General features: G+C 48.2%; 1 protein-coding gene across 5 annotated transcripts; it reads left to right on the top strand.

Moving 5' to 3' along the window:
- The first annotated feature begins 1,797 nt into the window (after positions 1 to 1,797).
- Positions 1,798 to 22,269, top strand: BTNL9 (butyrophilin like 9). 5 transcript variants are annotated; one of them, XM_073802962.1, is made up of 12 exons: positions 1,798 to 2,020; positions 6,923 to 7,057; positions 8,779 to 9,126; positions 10,497 to 10,778; positions 13,286 to 13,414; positions 13,597 to 13,629; positions 13,941 to 13,961; positions 15,395 to 15,415; positions 15,646 to 15,672; positions 16,920 to 17,030; positions 18,287 to 18,313; positions 19,220 to 22,269. In XM_073802962.1, exons 2-12 carry the CDS (start codon positions 6,949 to 6,951, stop codon positions 19,843 to 19,845), a joined length of 1,734 nt encoding a protein of 577 aa, XP_073659063.1. In that variant the 5' UTR covers positions 1,798 to 2,020; positions 6,923 to 6,948; the 3' UTR covers positions 19,846 to 22,269. The 5 variants fall into 5 exon arrangements, with proteins under 5 accessions (XP_073659063.1, XP_073659064.1, XP_004322632.2 ...); XM_073802963.1 differs by lacking the exon at positions 13,941 to 13,961; XM_004322584.4 differs by lacking the exon at positions 16,920 to 17,030 and having other exon boundaries at positions 1,801 to 2,020.
- Positions 22,270 to 22,893: the final 624 nt, after the last annotated feature.

Genomic DNA, 22,893 nt, shown 5'->3' with positions numbered 1-22,893 from the left:
GCGATTAGCTAGTATCCTTCATGAGGAGGAATCTCTGCTGGTACCCAAGAATATGCCAGGGGTCAAGGAGACTTGGCACTGAACACCGGGAGCCAGAATTGTAGATGAAAAGAAAATATAGTCACATAAAGACATTTGTAAATGTGGCCCCATTAGACATTTATACAAGTTCAAACTGTATGGGGCAACTTGAAGAGTGAGAAGGAGGAAGTATGTGCACAGAGAGAGGTGGAGGAATTCATCCATGAAGACATTGGAAGAAGTTTTTAGCAGGAACTTGGGGAAAGAGATTGGCAAAGAGAAGAGGTGGGTAGGACGCCGGGTGTAAATGCATGGGGTGAAAGTGACCACCGTGCGTGCTTGACTCGTAAAGATTAGGGGCCAAGAATAAAAAGAAAGAAGGTTGGAAAAGCTAGAATGAGTATTGAGAGGTAGAGAGAGGGGTGATACAAATTTCTGCATGGACTCTGAAGATGAAGGAAAACATGTTATGTATTCTCAAACTCAGGAGAGAAGATGACTCTGCCCCAAACCTGCATCTGTGCTCACAAGCTTATCTTAAGCTGCTCTTACCGCCATTTCTTTTGCTATTTTTCCTTAGCAGAAGAGAATGATTAATTCATATACTTGAGAGTTTGGCATTACTTTTTTTTTTTTTTCCGGTACGCGGGCCTCTCACCGTTGTGGCCTCTCCCACTGCGGAGCACAGGCTCCGGACACGCAGGTTCAGCGGCCATGGCTCACGGACCCAGCCGCTCTGCGGCATGTGGGATCTTCCCGGACCGGGGCACGAACCCGTGTCCCCTGCATCGGCAGGCGGACTCTCAACCACTGCACCACCAGGGAAGCCCTATTGTGTCAATTTTATGTTTAATCTGTCCCTGAGCACCCCTCTGTCTCCCCAGCCCCAGGGACCTGAGCTCACCATCTGAGCTCACCACTTAGCCCCCTTTGCTGTCCTGGGATGTGTCTGTGCATGCATAAGCCTGGGATGCATGCACCAGCCTGCCTGAATATGAAGCATGACCTTCAAATTGGTGCCCCAAAGCTCACTGTTTTCACCTCCATCCACTAACCCAGAACCCTAGCACTTGCACAGACCCCTCCCCAAACAGGCATTTCTGGGAGTCTTCCATGTGCTTGAGTTACCCCGTGTCACAGATCTGACTTGTCCCCTAGGAAGGATGTCAGTGTCGGGGTACAGCCAGGTGGCTGGCACCTTGGTCCACTGTGCTTCTCTCCCACTAATACCAAAGTTGCACAGTGGCATATGGCAAAATGAGGTGAGGTGAGGTAGTCATTGCTTCTTATTTTTTGATTTCCACTCCATTAGAGAAATCCCAGTACAGCACCCCACTGTATTTCCAAGCTGTATGTGAACAGCTCTTGCAGGTTTTACTTATGGCAAAGTTACCGGGTTATTTTTCTTACTGTCCTTACCCTGCAGAGGAGGGTATAGCTGGGTAAGAGTTGAGCACCAGACCTTTCCTAACCCTTAGTTAGTGGATATTCCTGTCCTGTCTCTGTATCTTTTGCTATGATGGTGAAGAGAGAGGGGCTAGCCAGGCATGGCCATCCTGCCTCCCTGGAGCCCCAGATATCCCGGGCAGCCAGCTGGAGCGATTTTTCCCTGCTCTGAGCCTCTGTAGTTTGCAGTCTCTACAAATCTCCCAGATAGATACCTTTCCCCTCCTTCTAAGACCTTGGAGGGACACTTTCCATGGAAATTCAATTCATGGTTTTCCTCACACAGGCAGGATGTGACAGAGACTTCCTCGTTTTGTTCTATCTATCTTGGTTTTTATAGCAAAGGGCAGAGCAAGCAGCGTTGTGTCTTAAGGTGGAAGGTGGGTGGGTAATTTTGTCAAAGATGAGCTGGTTCCCCTCAGCTGAACTGCCAGCCCATGTCTAGGAGACCTTAGCATCTGGAATCTGAATACTTCACAACTGTCTGCCTTGCAGGGAAATTGAGATCACCCGATTCATCTGCCATTTTGGACCCTTCGCTGCTACTTGCCAGGTATGTGCCTCATTCTCAATGCCTGTCGAACCCTCCACCTTTCAGAAATGGGAGGCAGAAATGAGGGCTTAGGAGAGAGCGCAAGGTGGGTTGGCACCATCTTATCAGCTGAACCTGGCTGCAGGATAGGGATGTCAGTGTGACCAAGGGGAGATGCCCATTTAGGCAGCCCCACTTGAAGAGGAAGGATTCTGACACATCCCATTTCCCCCTCAAGCCATGCGAAGCCTCAAAGAGGGTCCCTCCTTGGGACAGTTCATCTCCTGTAGAGACAAGGGGTGGAAACCCTCTTGTGGACCTATTGAAATAAAAACCAAAGCAAGCCAGTGAGCATTAATTGACAGCTTGTGAAAGGCAGAGCATTGCAGCAGGTGCTAGAAGGGGAGCGGGGTGCAAGAGTGCAAAAGCCCTATGCCTGGGGGCTCGTAGCTTAGGATACAGAGAACGGGAGAAGGGCAAAGCACACGCAGCCCAAGCTTACAAATTAGCAAAAGCAGAATATAATCATCTTTAAACGGGCTTCCCTGGTGGCGCAGTGGTTGAGAGTCCGCCTGCCGATGCAGGGGACACAGGTTCGTGCCCCGGTCTGGGAAGATCCCACATGCCGCGGAGCGCGTCAGGAGCCTGTGCTTCGCAACGGGAGAGGCCACAACAGTGAGAGGCCCGCGTACAGCAAAAAAAAAAGAAAAAAATCTTTAAAGAGAAATTCAAGAGCTGAAGGACTGGAAATCAGGGGAACATAAATGTTGTTTAGGAATTGGGGATGCAGGAGGAGAAAACTGGAATGGGGTTGGAGTGAGGCTAGGCAAAAAATGAGAAGGAAAGAAGAAGGAAGAGGAAAGATAGGCTTGGGTGGAAGGTAGCCGCGTTTCAGCAGCATTTCTTTGGCGTAGGTGTGCACGACCTTTATTCCTCCTTGCGTCTTCAGAGGCTCCCTGGAGAGCAGGGAGCATGTACCCCACCAGCAAAGCTTAACTCCAGCCTGAAACCCCCTTTCTGGCTGTGCTTCTTCCCCTCACTGGGTCCTCTCTCTTCCCCAAATATGCAACGTGGCCAGTCTCAACTTTCCCCAGCAAAACCTCCCCATTCTTTTTCTTTTCAGAAAAAGAATCTGAAATCTATTTACACTGTGATGCGAATAGCTGAAATCAGAAAGTGTTTCCCTTCAGAGGGGTAAGGATCAGAGACTTTCAACTGCAAAGGGAGGTTGGAAAAGGCAAACTTCAGGTAGCAACTGGAGAGTAGGGTGCTCTTTAGATCAGGAAGGGGCATTCAGCCCTTCTGAAGTCCCTTCCAGAATTTGCCAGACTGTCTCCCTCCTATTAAAGTCTTTAAAGTCAGGTCCTTGAGCGTTGGAAGGAAAGGTGCCACAAGGCATTACCTCCTGCTAGAGAAGATGCTGTTGATAAGGTCTAAGGGAAACTCCAGTTTTAAGTTGTTTTATCAGAAGTGGATTTTTAAATTTTTGTGCATTTGTTGGTTGGTTAGTCTTGTGGCTGACATATGGGGACTCAAGCCACTTCTTCAGTGCATGTGAGATGCTGTCAGGGTGAGCACTGCAGTCTGTGACCAGGCGATTCCTAACGGGGGTCACAGTTTGGGGGACAGGAAAACTGAGGGTTCACCCAACTTTGACACACGACAGCTGGTGAGGAACCTGTATCAAGAGAAGGGCAGAGCTTGGGAGGAACTCCCACTCCACCACCTTCTAGCCGTGTGTGCAGGGCAAGTCACTTGGCCTCCCTGCACCTCAGTTTCCTTGCCTGTAATTTGGTCCTATAATAATGGTGATAATACGTGTGATATAGGTAAGTACTTGGTAGATAGTGAGCGCTCGATTTATATTAGTTTTTATTACTGTGGGCACATGCATGTGTATATGTGTGTTTATGACCTCTTCCCCCTGCAACCTCAGTGACTGAAATCCCATGAATGTATCACAGCAGAGAACTGCCGTCCTGATAGTAATTCCAGTGTCTGGAACATACTGACTGACAGGTGGCAGCCTCCCCCTGCCTGGGAATATTGGAGCACGTGCTCCTGCTGTGGGGTGCCCCTGCCCCCTGCTGTGGGCCTGTCTAATGCCCCATTGCTGCCTTGGGAAGGACTCAGGTTAGCACCCAGCACAAGTATTGACCAATTCCTCAGAGTCTGGCCGATCCAGATGGATCCAGAAACGCTCTCTGAGCCCCTCTTGCTTGGGAAGGCATTAGCTGGTGCTGATATACCCTCGTGGCTTCACCCCATGGGGCTTTATGTCCTTTGCTGCCAGTTCTAGGCCTGTCACAGACATATTCCTGCCATCAGCCAAAAGGGCCAGAGGCTGGACTGTCCAGCCTGAGCCTGGACCCTGGCCCAAGGTCTCTGTTCTGCTGGTTATTGTGTGAATGATTCCAGTAGCTGCTGGCTCTCAGCCAGGCACACTTCAGAGGGGACTCCTATCTCCTCCCTGAGGGGTCCCTTCTGAAACATGAATGGAGCCCCCCCAGCTTGCCCCTCTGTCTTCCCACCTGCGTGTGGAAGGGCAGGGCCCGCAGACCCTGGCCCACTCGACTCATAGGCCATTGCCCCTCCCTCCTGCTGTAGTCGTGTCAGCCAGTGTCCTTCCAGCACAGAGGTCAGTCAGGGAGCCTCCCTTCCATTAACTAACCTGCACACCTCCTTAGACTAGTCTTCTGCTGCACGACCAGCAGCTTTTTAAGTCCTTCATCTACTGTAAGCGTTCTTTTTTTATTGTTAACAATTTTAGTTTAAGAATTTTGTCAATTTAGGTAAATAAATCAATTGAAAAACAGATTAAAGCAAATAAAGAAGAAAAAAATATACGACCACCTGAAGAGTTGCAGAAAAATAATTTACTAAAAGCTAATACTTTTTTCTCTCAGCTTTATGAAGGATGATTGACAAATAAAAATTGTATATATTTAAAGTATACAATGTGATATTTTGATATGTGCATTCATTGTCAAGCTAATTAACATATCCATCGTCTCACATAGCTACCTTTTTTTGTGTGGTGAGAACACTAAAAATTTATTCTTAGAAAAATTTAAGTATACCATACAGTAGTATTAATTATGATCACCATGCTGTACATTAGCTCTTTAGAACTTATTCATCTTATAACTGAAAGTTTGTACCATTTGACCAATATTGACTCCATTTCCCCCTCCCCTTCCCAGCCCCTGGTAACCAACATTCTACTCTTTTTGAGTTCAACTTTTTTTTTTTTTACTGTAAGCTTTTATATAGAGAATGGATAAACAAGGTCCTACTGTAGAGCACAGAGACCTATATTCAATATCCTTATGATAAACCTTAATAGAAAATATATTTTAAAAAGAGTGTATATATATGTATAACTGAATCACTTCGCTGTACAGAAGTAATTAACACAACATTGTAACTCAACTACACTTCAATAAAAAAATAAAGTCCTTCATCTACATCCCGCTAGTGAGAGTGTGGCTGGGACTCTGCAGCCACAGGACCCCAGGAACACGTGCCACCTCGCAGGTCTGTGGGAAAAGGAAAACCAAACAGTGGAGTGGGGTGGCAGACGGAGGGAGGAGGGAGACTGGGGGAGCTGGAGAGTAGAAACTGCATAGGGCTTTCTGCTCTGGGGGTGCTATGATGGCATGAAAGGAGAGGGAGGCAGCCTCTGGAAGAAGATGGAGGCAGAGAGAGGAGCTGACTTTTTTTTTTTTAATATTTATTTATTTGTTTGGCTCCAGATCTTAGTCGCTGCACGCGGGATCTTTGTTGCCGCATGCGAGATCTTCATTAGGGGCATGCAGAATCTTTTTAGTTGTGGCATGTGGGATCTTTTAGTTGTGGCATGAGAGAGTTTAGTGTGGCATGCAGGCGGGATATAGTTGCCTGACCAGGGATCGAACCGGGGGCCCCCTGCATTGGAAGCGTGGAGTCTTAACCACTGGACCACCAGGGAAGTTCCTGACTTTTCTTTAGAGAGCACCCATGCCACCCATAGGAGGCTTAAGCTTAACAACCCTCTGAGTTGGACTGGTTTCTTCCATTGTTTAAGCAAAGAAATTAAGGTTCAGCAAGTTCCATAATCTGTCTAAAGTCTCACAACTAAATAGAGGAGAAATGTGGAGAGGCTTATATATCTCCCAAGATGTACAGCTGCCCAGGCTCACTGGTTCTCAAGCTGTGAGGCATTACTTCAGGTCCCAAAGGGGCATCAGGAGTGAAGCGGGAACAGCCCTTGCCTGAGGCTGGGTCTCCAGTGCCCCAGATGAGGCACGGGGAGGGCTAGATGGGACGGTACCATCACTATGGTCTCAAACATGCTACTGACTCAGTGACAGTCACCAGCTGACCTCCTGGGAGCTCCACCTGAAGCCTCAGGGATGGAAGAAGGTGTCCTAGATGTGGTTGGAGTTAAAAGGCAGCCAGGCATGCATCCTACTTTGGAAAGATTAGAACTCTGTGTTTGTTCCTCTGTTTTGTGGACCTGATGTTCCAGGTCAAAGGGAACTGGGAGCAAGGCTGGGCAGAGAGAAGGAAAATGCATCTGGGAATCCTCATAGGTTTCCCTTTGTTTGGGCAAAGTCACTAAATCCTAGCTCAGCCCCAACACAATGCATGGCTCTGTTCCTGGCTCTAAACAATGCGAAGCTCAGAAGCTGCTTCCTCTGGGACCCTTTGGCCTTGTCCTCTCTCAGCTCTGTGAGTCCAAGCAAGGCCAACAATGCCATAAGCAGTGCCGCCTGTTAAAATTAGAAGCAGCTCTCACATCTGGCCATGATTGAAAAGAAGCCAGGCACTGGAGCCTGCGAGAACCAGACAAAAAATAATTGAGGCAGTGACAGACGTCAGGCCTGATGCACGGAGTTCCAGCTCTCCTGCGTCACTCCAGTACCTCTTTGCCCTTTCCAGGTGGCCCCCACTGCTGAGGAAAAGTGATGGATTTCCCAGTCTCCCTGGACTCCTGCCAGCGAGTACGTCTTCCCAGCAGTCTCTCCTTCCTCACTCACCTCCTCCTCCTGCTTCAGCCCAGGGAGATGCACTCAGGTAACCTGTCTAATCTGCAGCCCAGACAGCCAGGACGTGAGCACCTCAGCTTCTGCCCACCCCTCCTGCAGGTGATTCCAGGGCTGAGATCTTGTAGCCTGGTACCAGGCTGTGCCAGGGGCTAAAATATAAGATTTCCATCCCAGTTGTTAAACAGCCACGCCCCCAAACACCATCCAGCCCCACAGTGCTCCCCCACCATCCCTGCAGCCACCCACAACTCCACAGCTCACAAGCATGGCAGAAGGCATAGCAGCAGGGTGCCAGGAGATTCTTATTGGTCTGTGCTTAGGCTGAACCAGTTGGAAAATATTTTTAACTCCTCTCCTGCATATAAACCATAGCTTTTGAACGGCAGGGAGGATCCTAATCTTACCATCTCTCATGAAAGAAGCAACTAACAGAGAGTGTAAACCAGTTATGCAAATACAATTCCCTAATTCCCTGAGCTGGAAACCAGGGATACCAAGGTGACTAGGCACAGCCCAGATCCTCAGTCATTCAAGGGAGGGGGACAGACGTGACATACACGGCTGTCCAGCTGTGTGACCAGAGCTGCAAGAGAAATGTACCCAAGGATTTGGGAGCATAACTAAGAGACCAGTTTGTTTTTTCCAGAAAGCCACGAAGGGCCATAGAAAAGAGGTATTATTTGAGTAGAGCCTTGCAGGAGGCATATTCTCCAGGAAGATGACAGATGGAGAGTAAACTGAGGCAGGCTGTGCCCAGGAAGAGGGCCAGGCATCAGGCACGGGGGCAGGGACAGCTGGAGAGAAACTGGAGAGGGAAGCTGGTAGGGATGGTATCAGGGCTACACCCAGTGGGCAACAGGGGTTCTCAAATGGAGTGAAGAAAGGTGCCCCCATGCTATATGGGCAAAGTGAAGGATGGGAGAGATTCATAAAGGAAGAATTTAGGGTGGGATTAAGCTGAGCTTTGAAAGAAGGAAAGGAGGTGTACAGAAGCCAGAAAAATGAATGAAGTCATGCTGGGTAGAGAGGCACTGCAGCAGGAATAGCAACTCTCATGGAAATTGCAGAAAACAGGGAGTAGAGGAGCCATACAGAGACATCACTGCAGAGAACAATCAAATGAAAGATCCAGATAAATTAAAATCTTGAAAGCAGGGTTTGGCCTTAGATAGGAAAACCCATGAAACAAGGAGCCCCCCCAGATTACTTTAATACCCTTTGTTATTACAGAAGCTGTCCATGTGCATTATACAATGTTAGAAAATCAGACAAAGCAAAAATAAGAAAACATCTATTCCCACCAGGCAGAAATTATCACTACCAATAATTTGGTCTATTTCCCTTCAGGTCTTTTATTCTGCACATTCATGCAAATATGTCAAATTTTTAATCAAATAAGAGGATAGTGTACATTTGGTTTTGAAACTTGCTTTTTTTTTTTTTTTTTTGCCAAAGATTCCATTTAATTTAATGCCCTGGCCATATTTACATAACTGTCCCCCGAATAATATTTGCAGTTGGTAGGTTCAAACCAGCTACCAGTCCAGCACCACACATTTGTATCTGGTTGTAATGTTCCTTGTGTATTTTTTAATGCGGCACACTCAACTTTTTCATGACAATTACTTGCTCAAGCAACCGGACCGGTCATCCTGTAGAGCGTCTCACCTTTGTCATTTGAATGGTTTACTGCAAAAAATCATATTTGAGGAGTGCTGATTTGGGCCATTGTCTGGGTTCTCGTCCTAGAGGAATTCAGGGTGGTAGGCCATGGGGAACCCATTCTGGCACACGTCGGGGATGAGGTGGAATTCTCGTGCCACCTGTCGCCGTACCGGGACGCCGAGCACATGGAGATCCGCTGGTTCCGGAGCCGGACCTCTGACGTGGTGCACCTGTACCGGGAACGGCAGGAGTTCTATGGCCAGCAGATGGCGCAGTTCCAGAACAGGACCGAACTCGTCACGGACGAGATCGCTGATGGCAGCGTGACCCTGAGGCTCCACCCCGTGGTCCCCGCCGACGAGGGTCCATACGGGTGCCGCTTCCTCTCCAGCGACTTCACTGGGGAAGCGGTCTGGGAGCTGGAGGTGGCAGGTGCGTGACCTGGTCAAGCCCCAACAGAGAGGAGAAAATGGTCCATTTGGAAACAGGTCAAGAGTAGATAGAAAAGAACAGAGAAAGGGAAAATATCTCTAATTTAAAAAAGAAGAGCATTAAAAAGAAAGATTCATTAGAAAATGAACAAAAAAATGCACACAAAAAAGATACACAAATGGCCCTGAAACATAAGAAAAGATGATTACTTTTACTCATAGTGAGAAAAAGGCAAATTAAAGCTACGGAGATACAATTTTTTTACCCATCAGATTGGCAAACATTCAATATTTGGATCACACACTCTTGGTGGAGGTGTAGGGAAGCAGGCCCCCTCCTACCTTTATTTATTTATTTATTTATTTATTTATTTATTTATTTATGGCTGCATTGGATCTTCCTTGCTGCGCGTGGGCTTTCTCTAGCTGCGGGGAGCGGGGGCTACTCTTCGTTGCGGTGCGCGGGCTTCTCATTGCGGTGGCTCCTCATTGCGGAGCGTGGGCTCTAGGCGCGCAGGCTTCAGTAGCTGTAACACATGGGCTTCAGTAGTTGTGGCACGTAAGCTCTAGAGCACAGGCTCAGTAGTTGTGGCGCATGGGCTTAGTTGCTCCGCAGCATGTGGGATCTTCCTGGACCAGGGCTCGAACCCATGTCCCCTGAACTGGCAGGCGGATTCTTAACCACTGTGCCACCAGGGAAGTCGCCACTTTTTTTTTTTTTTTTTTTGCGGTACGTGGGCCTCTCACCGTTGTGGCCTCTCCCGTTGCGAACCACAGGCTCCGGACGCACAGGCCTAGCCGCTTCACGGCGTGTGGGATCTTCCCGGACCGGGGCACGAACCCGTGTCCCCTGCATCGGCAGGCGGACTCCCAAACACTGCGCCACCAGGGAAGCCCCTGGGGCTTTTTTGATCTACTGTTTTTTACAGTATTGATGTTTAAACCATCTTAATGTTTTGCATATTCAAAATATAAAGCTAGCTTACTTGGATAGAGAGATAAAGAAGTATATATAACAAAGCCACTTGAGTGCCAGTGGAATTCAAGAGAGAGAAAAGACAATCTATTGAAATCTGGGGTGGGACTACTCTTCATTCTACGGGGACTGTCCCTTGCATTATATGACTAAATATTAGTAGCCCTTCCCTATTTTAAAATGCCCTTCAGAGGTAGTGCTGTCCCCACACGCCACCGGTGATTTAGCCTGTCACTTATAGTCCACTGGTGGAGGGCTGCCAGCCCGCAAGCGTGTTAAGAGCAGTCACAGTCACGATGCCTTATGGTGACTGCAGATGGTGAATGGTGGCATGAACTTCGCATACAACTTCTGGGAAGGAGCCTCATCATTCCCACTCTTCCTGCCTCTCTCAGGGCTGGGCTCGGACCCTCACATCTCCCTTGAGGGCTTCGAGCAGGGAGGCATTCAGCTAAGGTGCAGCTCCAGTGGCTGGTACCCCAAGCCACAGTCTCAGTGGACAGACCATCAGGGACGATGCCTGCCTCCAGAGACTGAAGTCATCGTCAAGGATGCCCAAGGCCTGTTCAGTCTGGAAACCTCTGTGGTCGTCCAAGGGGGGGCCCACAGCAATGTGTCCTGCTCCATCCAGAACCCCCTCCTGGGCCAGAAGAAAGAGTTCGTGGTCCAGATAGCAGGTCAGTGGGTGCCAGTGCACCGTCATCTTCCTAGTCTTCAAGTTCTCCATGTCCTTTATCCCAGAGACCATCTATTGGGACACAGTGGCACTGGAGCCTGGCTGTGTATGGGGGGGGGGGGGGGCTAAACCTGACACCTTGAAAGTCAGCCGTAATATCAGGAACCTACTGAGTGTACAACCGACACCCCAAACAGTAATTGGGGGAGGTCCCAGAAAGCCAACATTATGAACCAAAGACCAGGCCCTAAAATCCAGAAACTCTAGTTATTAGAGGGCATCATGAGAGCCCATGTGTTCCTAATTTTATCCCTCAAACAATATTTATTGATCACCCACAATGTTCCCCAAACCCTTGGCCTCAGGTCCACATTCCAGCAGGGGAAACAGATACACAAAAGAATAAATTACAGCACATGTTAGAAGATGTTACCTGAGACAGAGAAACATGAAGCAGGGAAGCAGGCTAAGGCGGGGTGGAGTGTATATATGGATTTAAAAGTGGTGGATCAGGGACGAAGACCGTTAGGCACTGAGTTCAAAGGAAGACCATTATATAGGATCAAAGTTTTATCGTGAGGCACCCATTTGAAGGATTTAACGTTCATGGCTCTAATTGTTTTAAGTCTTGAGGATAAACCCAACCTATGGGCCATGTTTCACATTGGTCCAAATCAATAGTGATATTACCATAACAGAAAGAAATCTCACCCTTATAAGCGATAACTTGTCCTCGGGTAAGAGGACCTGATAAGCACGGTGTGTCACGCATAGTTCACCCGAAATTTACCTGGTAATTGGGTAAGGAGTAACATCTGTGTTCGCTAATTGTCTTTATCCAAAGGAGAAATAAGATATCTCTTATCTCTATGACAAGCACATAATTACAACTTGGAGCCAGGTGCCTAAGTGAAACTCCCAGCAGACCTGGAGATAGGGGTACTTTCTCCTTGATGTTTCCATTTCAAAGAGATGGCTCTAGCTCCTTAAGAAAAACATTCCTGGGTTTTAAAATTGGCAAGGGGCTTATTTAACTTTCAAAAAGATTTGTATACATCTTGAGGGGATAGAGAAAGAATTTACACATTTTCTAAAGGAAATACTCTAAGAGAAGGGAAAGGGGAATCTCCCTCCGTTTCTGCACCAGGGGAAATCCAGTTTTTAAATTTGTGTTCACCCTTGACAAAGTGTGTGGGTCACGTGGATATCTGCAAGGAGGCCATTCAGGTAGAGGCCATTCAAGTGCAAAGGTCCTGAGATGGAAATGTGTGTAGCTATCTGAGGAGCTGGAAAGATGCAGGAGAGACTGGAGATTGGAGGTCAGGGAGGCATAGGACCCTGAGCCCTTTAACCCCTAAGTCAGTGCTTCAAAAACACCTGTGGTGAAGGACCAATCCTTTGTAGCTCAATACTTTTCACCAAGACAATAAAAATGCACTGCTAGAAAAATAAAATTAAAAACTGAAAGAACGCATTATGCTAAAAGAAATAAGCCAGACACAAAAGGACAAATATTGTATGATTCTCTTTATATGAGGTACACAGAAGAGTCCATTGATAGAGAGGGAAAGTAGAATAGATGTTACCAGGGGCTGGGGGGTGTGGGGGGAATGGGGAGTCAGTGTTTAATGGGTAAAGAGTCTCCGTTTAGGAAGATGAAAAAAGTTCTGGTGGTGATGGTTGCACAACAATGTTAATATACTTGAGGCTGCTGACCTATAAGCTTAAAACGGTTAAGATAGTCAACTTTATGTTATGTATATTTTACTACGATAAAAAAATTTAAAGACCACTGAGATAAAAGCACCAATTTCTTATTATCTTCAACAGACACAAAATTATTCTATTAAATTGCCGCAAGAGTTACTAAAGGGTTGCTCTCTATTTTGCATTCATTTCTTTACTGTCCAGCCACTGTCCTTGCGAACCCTGAGCCACATTCCGCCTCTGGGCAGATCCTCCCTAGGAAGCCTGGAGAGGGAAGAGAAGAACTGTCAGTCAGCTGTCAAAGCTTTGCTAACAGTTCTTCCAAAGGTGTGATGAGAAGTAGAAGCCAGGTGTTCGCAAGAAGCGGGAGATGACGTGTGGATTCGTCAGAGTGGTAGAGAGCAGTTAGTCACTGGGTTTCAGGTATCAACACCTTGGATTGTCATGCCCTTGGATGTAAAGCAAGAGTAGGAAGAAGTAGAGGAAGGTCAGGGCTGTGGTCACAGAAGTTCTAAGCTGGAGGAGCGGGCAGAGCCCATCAGCGCCTTCCTTTCGCATCCTTCAGTTTGCAGTGTTTTCCTCTGCGCTGCGCAAGTTCAGGTTCGCCGCTGGTCCTCTGACGCTACCTCTCTCTAGAGCACTGGAGATTGGTTCTCAGGCCCGTTTTACAGAGGGCTATGCTGGGGCCCAGGAAGCGTCAACCAGGCACTGGGAAGGTTTTCCGGCACGCAGTGTCTAGACTAGTCTTCTCATGTTTAGCGAAGACCAAATCGAGACAACTCCATGTGGGGTGTTTTCCAGACGTATTTTTACCCGGAACCTCTCCCTGGAAGAGAGCTTTCCTCGGGACTCTGGTGGGACCGCTGCTCGTCTTGGCTCTCCTCCCGACGCTGGCGCTGTACTTCTTTCGGAGGCAACGGAGGTCCCGAGGTACCAGGCAGGCTGGGGGCTGCCCTCCTGGAGTTGGCTTTGCCCAAGAGCAAAGTGGTGGAGGCGGCCACAGCGGGGCACTGCTGAGGGGCCATCCTGCGGAGGCAGGGCTGGCATGGGTCGTGGAAACAGGCAGGGGAGCGCGCACACTCACGTCTGCTCCCCTTTTTTCTTCCTTGCAGAAAAGCTGAAGAAGCAGGCGGAGAAGGACAAAGGTAAGCAGAGGGAAAGACGCGCTCTTCGCGCACATCCCTGACTCGCAGAAGTGGGGACGCTGGGTGAAGAAGACGCGTAGGTCGCGGGGGGGGGGGGGGCAGGGTTGGGAGAGGGCAGAGACGGGGGGGCGGGGGGGCGGGGGGCGGCAGAGGATTTCTTCCACTTCTCCTGCCTCGGAGCCTGCTCCTCCCTCGAGTCCAGCTCATACTGGTTCTCCAGAGCACATGGGGTCCCAAGTCTGTGCACTTTGGAGATGCAAGGCCTCAGTGATCCATGTAGATTTTCCTCTTTTCTTCGTTTCTTTCTCCAGGGAAACTCACAGAAGAGCTGGGTAAGTTCTGGGTGCCATGCCCATGGTGCTGGCTGTGGGCTAGGGGGTTAACCCCGGCACACGGTGGAAGCAGGGGTTCAGTGATTTTAGGCCCCCTTTGGAGAGCAATGGATGGCAGCGCTCTAATTCGAAATCCATCCCTCTGCGCCTCCCGCCTTTCCCCTCCGAAACCGATTTGTGTGCACCTGTCAAGGAAGCCTGACCTAAGACCCTCTGGAAAGACTCTGCCAGGCCCTCTCCTGCCAATTGTACAATTCACTTCCAATTCCACTGTAAAAGGTCTACTCCTTCTGGTTCATCTTCCTAGGATAACCTCTTTTTAATGCAAATGTCACTGGGAAGGAAGCCAGCTTTAATTTGCACCAAAGTGAAAGCAATTTATCAAATCCACTTTTCTTCCCAGGGGGACTCAGCACCTTGAAACCATGTGGGGGGAGGAGGGAAGAGTGAATCCAAAGGAAGAGGGGATAGAGGAGAGGAGAAGGCCACCATGGGTGGGGGAGGACCTTGAGAACCACCTTGTCTGCCCCAGTAAAACACCAGACAATGCAGTAAAGTTGAAGCTTGTCTTGCAGTCTACCTAGTCATGGAGGGGAAAACAAAAACAAAAAAGGCAATCAACCAAACAGCAAAAAGAGCCACAATAATTCATTAACATCATAGGCCGAATTCGTGTATATTGTTGCCTTTCCCAGTCTTACTTTTAAAAGACAAAGATTAGAGAAATCAGAGGAATGCGTTTCTAGTGGCAAAATATTAGAGTTTTGGTATCTGGCCTGGGGAAATAATTGAGTGTGATGTCCTCCTAGTTCTTTAAATAATGTACCCAGTAAGTGACCCTGAGGCTCCTGCAGGGTGTGCTCAGTGCCTGGACTTACACAGGACTTCCTCCCCAGCAAAAGCTTGTATTACAGGGCAAGTGAGCAGTAGCCTCTCCAAACCAGACCAGAACCCTTGAAAGAGGTTCCTCAGTAGCAAGACCAGTTTTCCCTTCCCAGCGCTGTGCAGATTTCTGCCTTAGAGCAAAGAATAGGATGAGGTATAAGAATCCTGCAGATGGGCTTCCCTGGTGGCGCAGTGGTTGAGAGTCCGCCTGCCGATGCAGGGGACACGGGTTCATGCCCCGGTCCGGGAGGATCCCACATGCCGCGGAGCGGCTGGGCCCGTGAGCCATGGCCGCTGAGCCTGCGCGTCCGGAGCCTGTGCTCCGCAACGGGAGAGGCCACAACAGTGAGAGGCCCGCGTACCACACACACACACACACACACACACAGAAAAAAGAATCCTGCAGATGGGTGATGCAGCATCTAGGATGGGGTCGGGGTGAGCAGTGGTTTAAGACTAAGAAACCTCTTCCCAGTGGCCTAACTGCCTCGGGAAGGTGGTTCCACTCATCCAAAGGCTGATGTTTTCTCTGTGTGTTCTGCTTACAGGGAAACTTCAAGTGGAGCTGGGTAAGTGACTCCCCCTTAGAACTATTTCTTGTCCACCTTGTAGCATGTGGGTATCCATGTATGTTCGTCTTATCTCCCAGCCAGGTATGATGGCCAGGCTGGAACTCCGCTGGCTGTGTGGGTGGCAGGAGAAAGGGGAGAGGCGCAGGGGTGGGTGCAAAATTTGACGTGTGAACAAGGAAGCTGCAGGGACCTGCTGTTCTAATTCTGTTTTTCCTTGGCTACTTCAGACTGGAGAAGGGCTGAAGGCCAGGCTGGTGAGTGAAGCCCGTTTTCCTCCCACTGTCCACGTCACATCTCAGCATCCCAGTCACCTGCTCTGACTAACCAACTATGCTTCATTCTGGTTTATTCCATAGCTACACACATGTACTAATCTATGTTGCTTGGCATAGGTTATATTTGAGTTTTACTTTTATAGTTATTTTTATATTGTTCTGAAGTGTAAGCATACGGTAAATCATTGGTGCCAATCCTGGTTGCACATCAGAATCACCTAGCTTCCTGGTGTCCCCCCTCAAAGACCCTCACTCCTGGTGAGAGTTACCTTATATGTAAATAGAAGGCATGTTACCTTATATGTAATTATTTCTCCCTGTACCTTCCTCCATTCCCCCCATAAAACAAACAGTCTAATGTGTATCTTTATTTTGTATGTATTCTTGCAAGAGGTGAATTTCTGTTTTGTGCGGTGCACTTCAGTTTCTGTAAAGACATTTGCAGTCTCGTGCTGTTCCCTGCTTATCTCACTCATTGCTGTGTTTTACTATCCACCCCTGCTGCCACATGTAAATCTAGTCTGTATCTCCTTGCTGCAGAGCACTCCCTTTGAGCTGGCCACCCTCCTGGAGTAGACATCCAGCCTGCTTCTAACTCTATACCACCACAAACAAGGCTGAATAAATATCTGAACACGTGTTGCCTTCTGGCTCTGTGTGGAGATTTCTCTGGGATGTGTACCCCCACGGGGAACTGCTGGCCCGTGGGGGATGTGTCACTAAGTGGGATGGAAGGATGTCCTGCAGCAGCACCATCATCCTTCACGCAGTGCGTGGAGGCTCCTTGTGCCCACATCCCGTGTGAGCCGGCTTTCTAAGTTTACCAGTCAACGGGGACAAGTGATTGTTCTTTCGGTTTGCACTCCTCTGCACACTAAGAAGCTTGAGCATCTCTTTATATGCCAGCTGGCTTTTTGTGCTTCCTCTTCTGAAAATTAGCAGTTCCTGTCCTTTGCCTGTTTTCCATATGGCATTGCTATCTTTTTCTTGTTGATTTCACAAGACAGGGCTGGTGTCAGTGCTGGGGAATGGAGCCTTTTGGTTTGCAGGCATCCTTCATGCGATATTATTATTATTGTAGAATATGATATATACACATAGGATATTAATCCCTCATTGTTATTATACATTGTGAATTCCTTCTTCTCTTCCGTCACCTGCTATTAGCTTTGTCCAATGGTGCCCCTTATTGAAAAGAAATAACCAGTTGTTTGTTTGTTTTTTTTTTTTTTTTGCGGTACGCGGGCCTCTCACTTCTGTGGCCCCTCCCGTTGCGGAGCACAAGCTCCGGACGCGCAGGCTCAGCGGCCATGACTCACGGGCCCAGCCGCTCCGCGGTATGTGGGATTCTCCCGGACCGAGGCACGAACCCGCGTCCCCTGCATCGGCAGGCGGACTCTCAACCACTGCGCCACCAGGGAAGCCCCGAAATAACCAATTTTGATAAAAGCGAATGCATCACATTTTTACCTTAATGGCTTGTGTTTCTGAAGTTTTGTTGAAGATCTTCTTTACATTTAGGTCACAAAGACAGTCTCTTAACATTTTCTTCTACTCACTGTATATGTGTTATGTGCAGGTTTTTAATCCATCTGAAATTCACCATTTTATGTGGTGTTAGACAAGAACCCAGCAATTTTTCTCCGAATAAGGTGTCAGTTTTCCCAATCCCACCTACGACACCATCCACGATTTCCCCGTTGATTGGGGTATCACCTTTAGTGCATATTCAGTTCCCAGGTCTTCATGGGTCTGTCTTTTGGTCACATATTACTTTGACCTTTAAAGTACCTGAAAGCGCAAGTCCTCCTCCATTTCCCCTTCCTTTTTAAAGTTAATGGACCTTTTTAAAATATAAATTTTAGGATGAATTTATGAAGTTTCTAAAAAAATCCAAAAGTAGTTTTATATGGGATTGCTTTGAATTTATAGATAAATTTAGGGAGAATTGACACCTTTGTCGAATTAAGTTATTCTATGCGAAAGCTCTATATTTTTAAAGATCTACTGGTTATTCTGATGCAAAATCAGGGTTGCAGGGCCTTGCTGTAAATTTATGGAGCTCTGAAAATGTCTTCTATTGCTTTTGCATTTTGTGACTTTGGTGCTCTCTTTGTTGTAAAATAGAACAAGATAAAACAAAACAGAAATCCACACAGAATGGCTCATGTTAAGAAAGAGGGCAAGACAGGGTGTCCAGAGGATGTCTTAGGACAGGAGCCAAGCTCAGCTGGGCCTCCTGGAGACTAAGCCAGTCAGAGATTGAGGCTTCATTTCCATCCTTTAAGGTATCCCAGTTGCTTGTATTGGTTCCCTTTGCCCACATACTCTGTCATCCCACTGTTCCCAGCACAACTTCAGCCTGTGCACAGCTTTGGTACAAGCCAGCACTGACACCAGCCCCCTACCCAATCCCAAATTCCCGGGAAGATGCCGTGTGGACCCAGGCCAGTCTGGATCCAAGCCAGCTATCATGGTGGGAACGAGGTTACTTAGTTTGTAGGCGTCCCTTTTGCATTTTGAGCCGCCCTCAAGGTTCTAGGGTTACTGACCCAGATCTCTGAGCTTCTTTTTCCTGTCTGTTTGGTTTCAGAGTGGAGAGCAGCCCAACAACATGCAGGTAACTGAAGCCAAGGAACTGTGCCTTGTGAATTAGGTTGGCTGGATCTTAAGTAGAAGGGAGGTATCCAGAACTGAGATTAGAGGAAGGGTCTGTCCAGGAGCCAAGTATGGGCCCCACATACAGACACAAAAGCTCACTTATAAAACACATAATATGACACATATGCCTGCACACATACATGCTCACATGCATTAATGTGATTGCACTCACACGTGCACACGTTTGTGTGCACACACATGCTCCCACACGCACCTAGCTTTCCGGGTTTTACTAGATTTGTTTCCAACTGGCAGAAAGGTTGCTACTAGGGCCTCTTTGCAGGAGAGAATACAGAGTTTGTAAGGAACCTCCCACATCATCCGACAGAGGGTTCCTATCCATCAAATGGGTGTGGTTTTTTGGGGGGGATGGGGTGTTGGAGTGCAGGGTACTGGACTAGATGATCTCAGAGGTCCCCTACAGTTTTAAAATCCTAAAATTGCTGTAAAAGAGTCCCAGAGCTCACTAGTGATTTCATGGTTACACAGGGTGGTGAGAGCAGCCGGGACAGAATCAGCCCTAAGCTCCTTCCGGTTGATCAGGTCTTGGGGAAAGTGAGCCCACCTCTATCCCCACAAACCTACCTCATTTGCTCTCTCTGCTCTGCATGGCACCATGGAATTCAAGAACCTTCCGGTTCAGGAAAGAAATGGGATTCCTCTAATCACTTTCAAAAATTAGGAAGCGACTTTCATGCCCCTTCAGTACCAGGGTGGTGGGAAGGGGGTTGCAGGAGAGGGAGTGACTATTCCACTGATTGGTCCATCAGGAGAGCCAGAGGGTTTGCCTGTCGGGGGAGGGGACAGGCGTGGGAGTAGGGGCAGAACCGTCCTTCACCTGCACTAAACATATGCCTCTGCGCAGTGGATGTGACCCTGGATCCTGGCTCCGCCCACCCCAGCCTGGAGGTCTCCGAGGATGGCAAGAGCGTGTCCTCCCGCAGGATGGCGCCAGGCTCAGCGGCCGGTGACCCCCAGCGGTTCTCCGAGCAGATGTGCGTTCTAAGCCGGGAGCGCTTCTCCACGGGCCGCCACTACTGGGAGGTGCACGTGGGCCGCCGCAGCCGCTGGTTCCTAGGTGCGTGCCTGGCAGAGGTGCCGCGCGCAGGGCAGGCGCGCCTGAGCCCGGCGGGTGGCTACTGGGTGATGGGGCTGTGGAACGGCTGCGAGTACTTCGTGCTGGACCCGCACCGCATCGCGCTCACCATGCGCGTGCCACCCCGGTGCGTGGGCATCTTTCTGGACTGCGAGGCGGGAAAGCTGTCCTTCTTCAATGTATCCAATGGCTCCCACATCTTCACCTTCACGGACACCTTCTCTGGGGCACTCTGCGCGTATTTCAGGCCTAGAGCCCATGACGGCAGCGAACACCCAGATCCACTTACCATCCGCCCATTGCCAGTTAGAGAGAAACGCGTCCCCGAAGAGGAGGACAGTGACACCTGGTTACAACCCTATGAGCCCTCGGACCCCGCCCTGGCCATGTGGTGAGGCGCCCTCGTGGCCACAGGACTGGGTCCTGGGCGGCTTCCTGGATACCCAGTCAGTGCTTTGCTCTCCCGCTTCCTCTAGACGGAACAAACACAGCGACCCCAGTGTATGAACCAAAACGCCAGCAAAGGCTTAAAAGGCTCAGTATAGCCGAAATAGGAAAAAGCGAGACCTTTGCCCATGTATCAATAGATGTGTATGTGTACATGTAAGAATATGATTTTCTTTGAAAAAAAAAAAAAGGCAATTCCAAAGCTTATTTGTGTGTGTTGTAGGTTTGAGCTGATGAGTAGAAATATATTCATGTTGCTGCTAGTCAGGGTGTTCACTGTGGAAGACATGAAAGAAACTGGAATGGGGGAAAAAGAGGAGAAACTTCACTGGATAAAATTAGAGGTATCAGTTAACTTGTGTATTTTAATAGTTTTGTATATATTTTCTAGCTCTAGAATGATCTAGAAACAAGGACACTTCATAAACAATGAGTTCACTTAGGGCTCAGATCCTAGTTTTCACTGTCAATTCCCACTAAAATGAACTTGGAGAAATGGTGGGTTCCAGGGCTGGAGCAGAGAAAGTACAGGTGAATCTGGAACAACTTTTGCTGTAATGTACAAATATGCTCAAAAACTGACGGGGGGCTTCCCTGGTGGCACAGTGGTTAAGAATCCACCTGCCAATGCAGGGGACACGGTTTCAAGCCCTGGTCCGGGAAAATCCCACATGTTGCGGAGCAACTAAGCTCGTGTGCCACAACTACTGAGCCTGTGCTCTAGAGCCTGCGAGCCACAACTACTTAGCCTGCATGCCTAGAGCCCGTGCTCCGCAACAAGAGAAGCCACCGCAACGAGAAGCCCGCGCACTGCAACAAAGAGTAGACCCCACTCACCGCAACTAGAGAAAGCCCACGCACAGCACCGAAGACCCATTGCAGCCAAAAATAAATAAATAATTTTTTAAAAAATGTCAAAAAACTGATGGGAACATAACAAAAAGACATAGGAGCTAGGTCGAAGGGGCTCCACTGACCAATCATGGGACAATTTGAACATTAAAATGAATAATGACAAGAATCGCTCAACAAGGGGTTGATCAAAGAAAAAAATTCACTAAGTGTGCTGTCTCTTCAGCCAGAGAAAAGAAATACAAAAACAACAACAGACGAAAAACAGAAGCGAAAGGAGAGAATGAAAGAATAATTGTGAACTCATGGCTTTTACGATGTAATAGATGAAACACACATATGATACATAGATGGATAGATAGATTAGATAGATAGATGATAGATAGGTAGTGTGTGCACATACATATAGTTCCTAGCTCTGTCTGCTTTGAGGGCTTAGAAACAATAACACCCCTGTACCATTGAGCACACCTTGCACCCAGAACTTAGTTTTTAGTACTATTTACCACTGAAAGGAACTAAGGCTCCTTGGAGAAATGGTGGACTCCAGGGCTGGGGCAGGGAAAATGTAAGAAGGGTGTGATGTTCTGATTTATACTAGGAAATATTTATTTGGTCGTCAACCTAGATTTTATTTTTTTTAATTTTTTTTGCGTTACGCAGGCCTCTCACTGTTGTGGCCTCTCCCGTTGTGGAGCACAGGCTCCAGACGCGCAGGCCCAGCGGCCATGGCTCACGGGCCCAGCCGCTACACGGCACGTGGGATCTTCCCGGACCGGGGCACGAACCCGCGTCCCCTGCATCGGCAGGCGGACTCCCAACCACTAAGCCAGCAGGGAAGCCCTGTAGCATTTTTTGACTCGCACTGTGGCTGATTTCAAGCCGCTGATGTGACTTTTTTGGTGAAGTTGAGAAGAGATGCCCTCGATCAGCTCTCATGAGACACCAGCTCCAGCCCATCACTGAGTTTATACAATTTCACGTAAGGCATTTGGTCACCTCCTGTGGTTTCTCTAACAAATCAAACATTTTTGAGCTTATGAAAATATGCTCGGCCACCTGTTATAATACAATTATAGCCTTATTTACATACCATGAATGATATTCAGAGAAAGGAAGTTTTTAAAAAAAATTTATTTATTTTTATATTTATTTTTGGCTGCGTTGGGTCTTCGTTTCTGTGCGAGGGCTTTCTCTAGTTGCGGCAAGCGGGGGCCACTCTTCATCGCGGTGCGCGGGCCTCTTCACTATCACGGCCTCTCTTGTTGCGGAGCACAGGCTCCAGACGCGCAGGCTCAGCAGTTGTGGCTCAGGAGCCCAGTTGCTCCGCGGCATGTGGGATCTTCCCAGACCAGGGCTTGAACCCATGTCCCCTGCATTAGCAGGCAGATTCTCAACCACCGTGCCACCAGGGAAGCCCGGAGGTTTTATTTTCTATAATCATTTACATTAGTGTGCATATAGTTTGAAGTCCTCACAGGTGTTTTGTGATAACATTAAAAATACGTTCCTTGACCATATGCAATCATTATCTATTGCTTTAAGAGTTTTGCGTATGAAAACATTTGGGTATATAGCTGGTACAAAAGGCAACATTAAAGATCTTAGACATTCAGCTACATGTTCTGTGACCCATAAAGCCATGCTGGAGGCCACCTAGGAGGCTGGAACATTCAGAATCCACACCCATCTCTTTCCAGCCCACACCCAGTGACCCTCTGGCAAGTTTCTAAAACTAGGACATGGTATATTCAGTTCTGCCCACTGTTCCCATTTTCCATGCAGCTATCCCGCAAACCTGGGAAAGGGTGAACACAGCATCTATGTATGGACCCCAATCCAGTGTACAAAACACACTTATGATATGAGGCTTTCCCTGCTTGAGGCAGCCTTTGTGATGGTTAACTCACCAAAACTGGCAGAGCTGAGAGGGCAGCTAGACTGTGACAACAGCATGCAAGTCAAGTTATCATTGGCTCCATAGAAATCTTACACGAAAAGACAAAGATTCCCATGGATTGGGCGCATTTTTGGTGGGCTTATAAATTGGTAGAGCCATTTCAAGGTCAATTTCGGTAACGTGTACTGATTTCTAAACATGAACGTCCTCTGACCAAGAATTCCACATCCAGAAATCTGTTCTA

Source organism: Tursiops truncatus, chromosome 3, assembly GCF_011762595.2.
Source record: "Tursiops truncatus isolate mTurTru1 chromosome 3, mTurTru1.mat.Y, whole genome shotgun sequence".
Classification (NCBI taxonomy): domain Eukaryota; kingdom Metazoa; phylum Chordata; class Mammalia; order Artiodactyla; family Delphinidae; genus Tursiops; species Tursiops truncatus.
The sequence above is the reverse complement of the archived record's forward strand: the minus strand, read 5'-3'. Positions and strand labels throughout refer to the sequence as shown.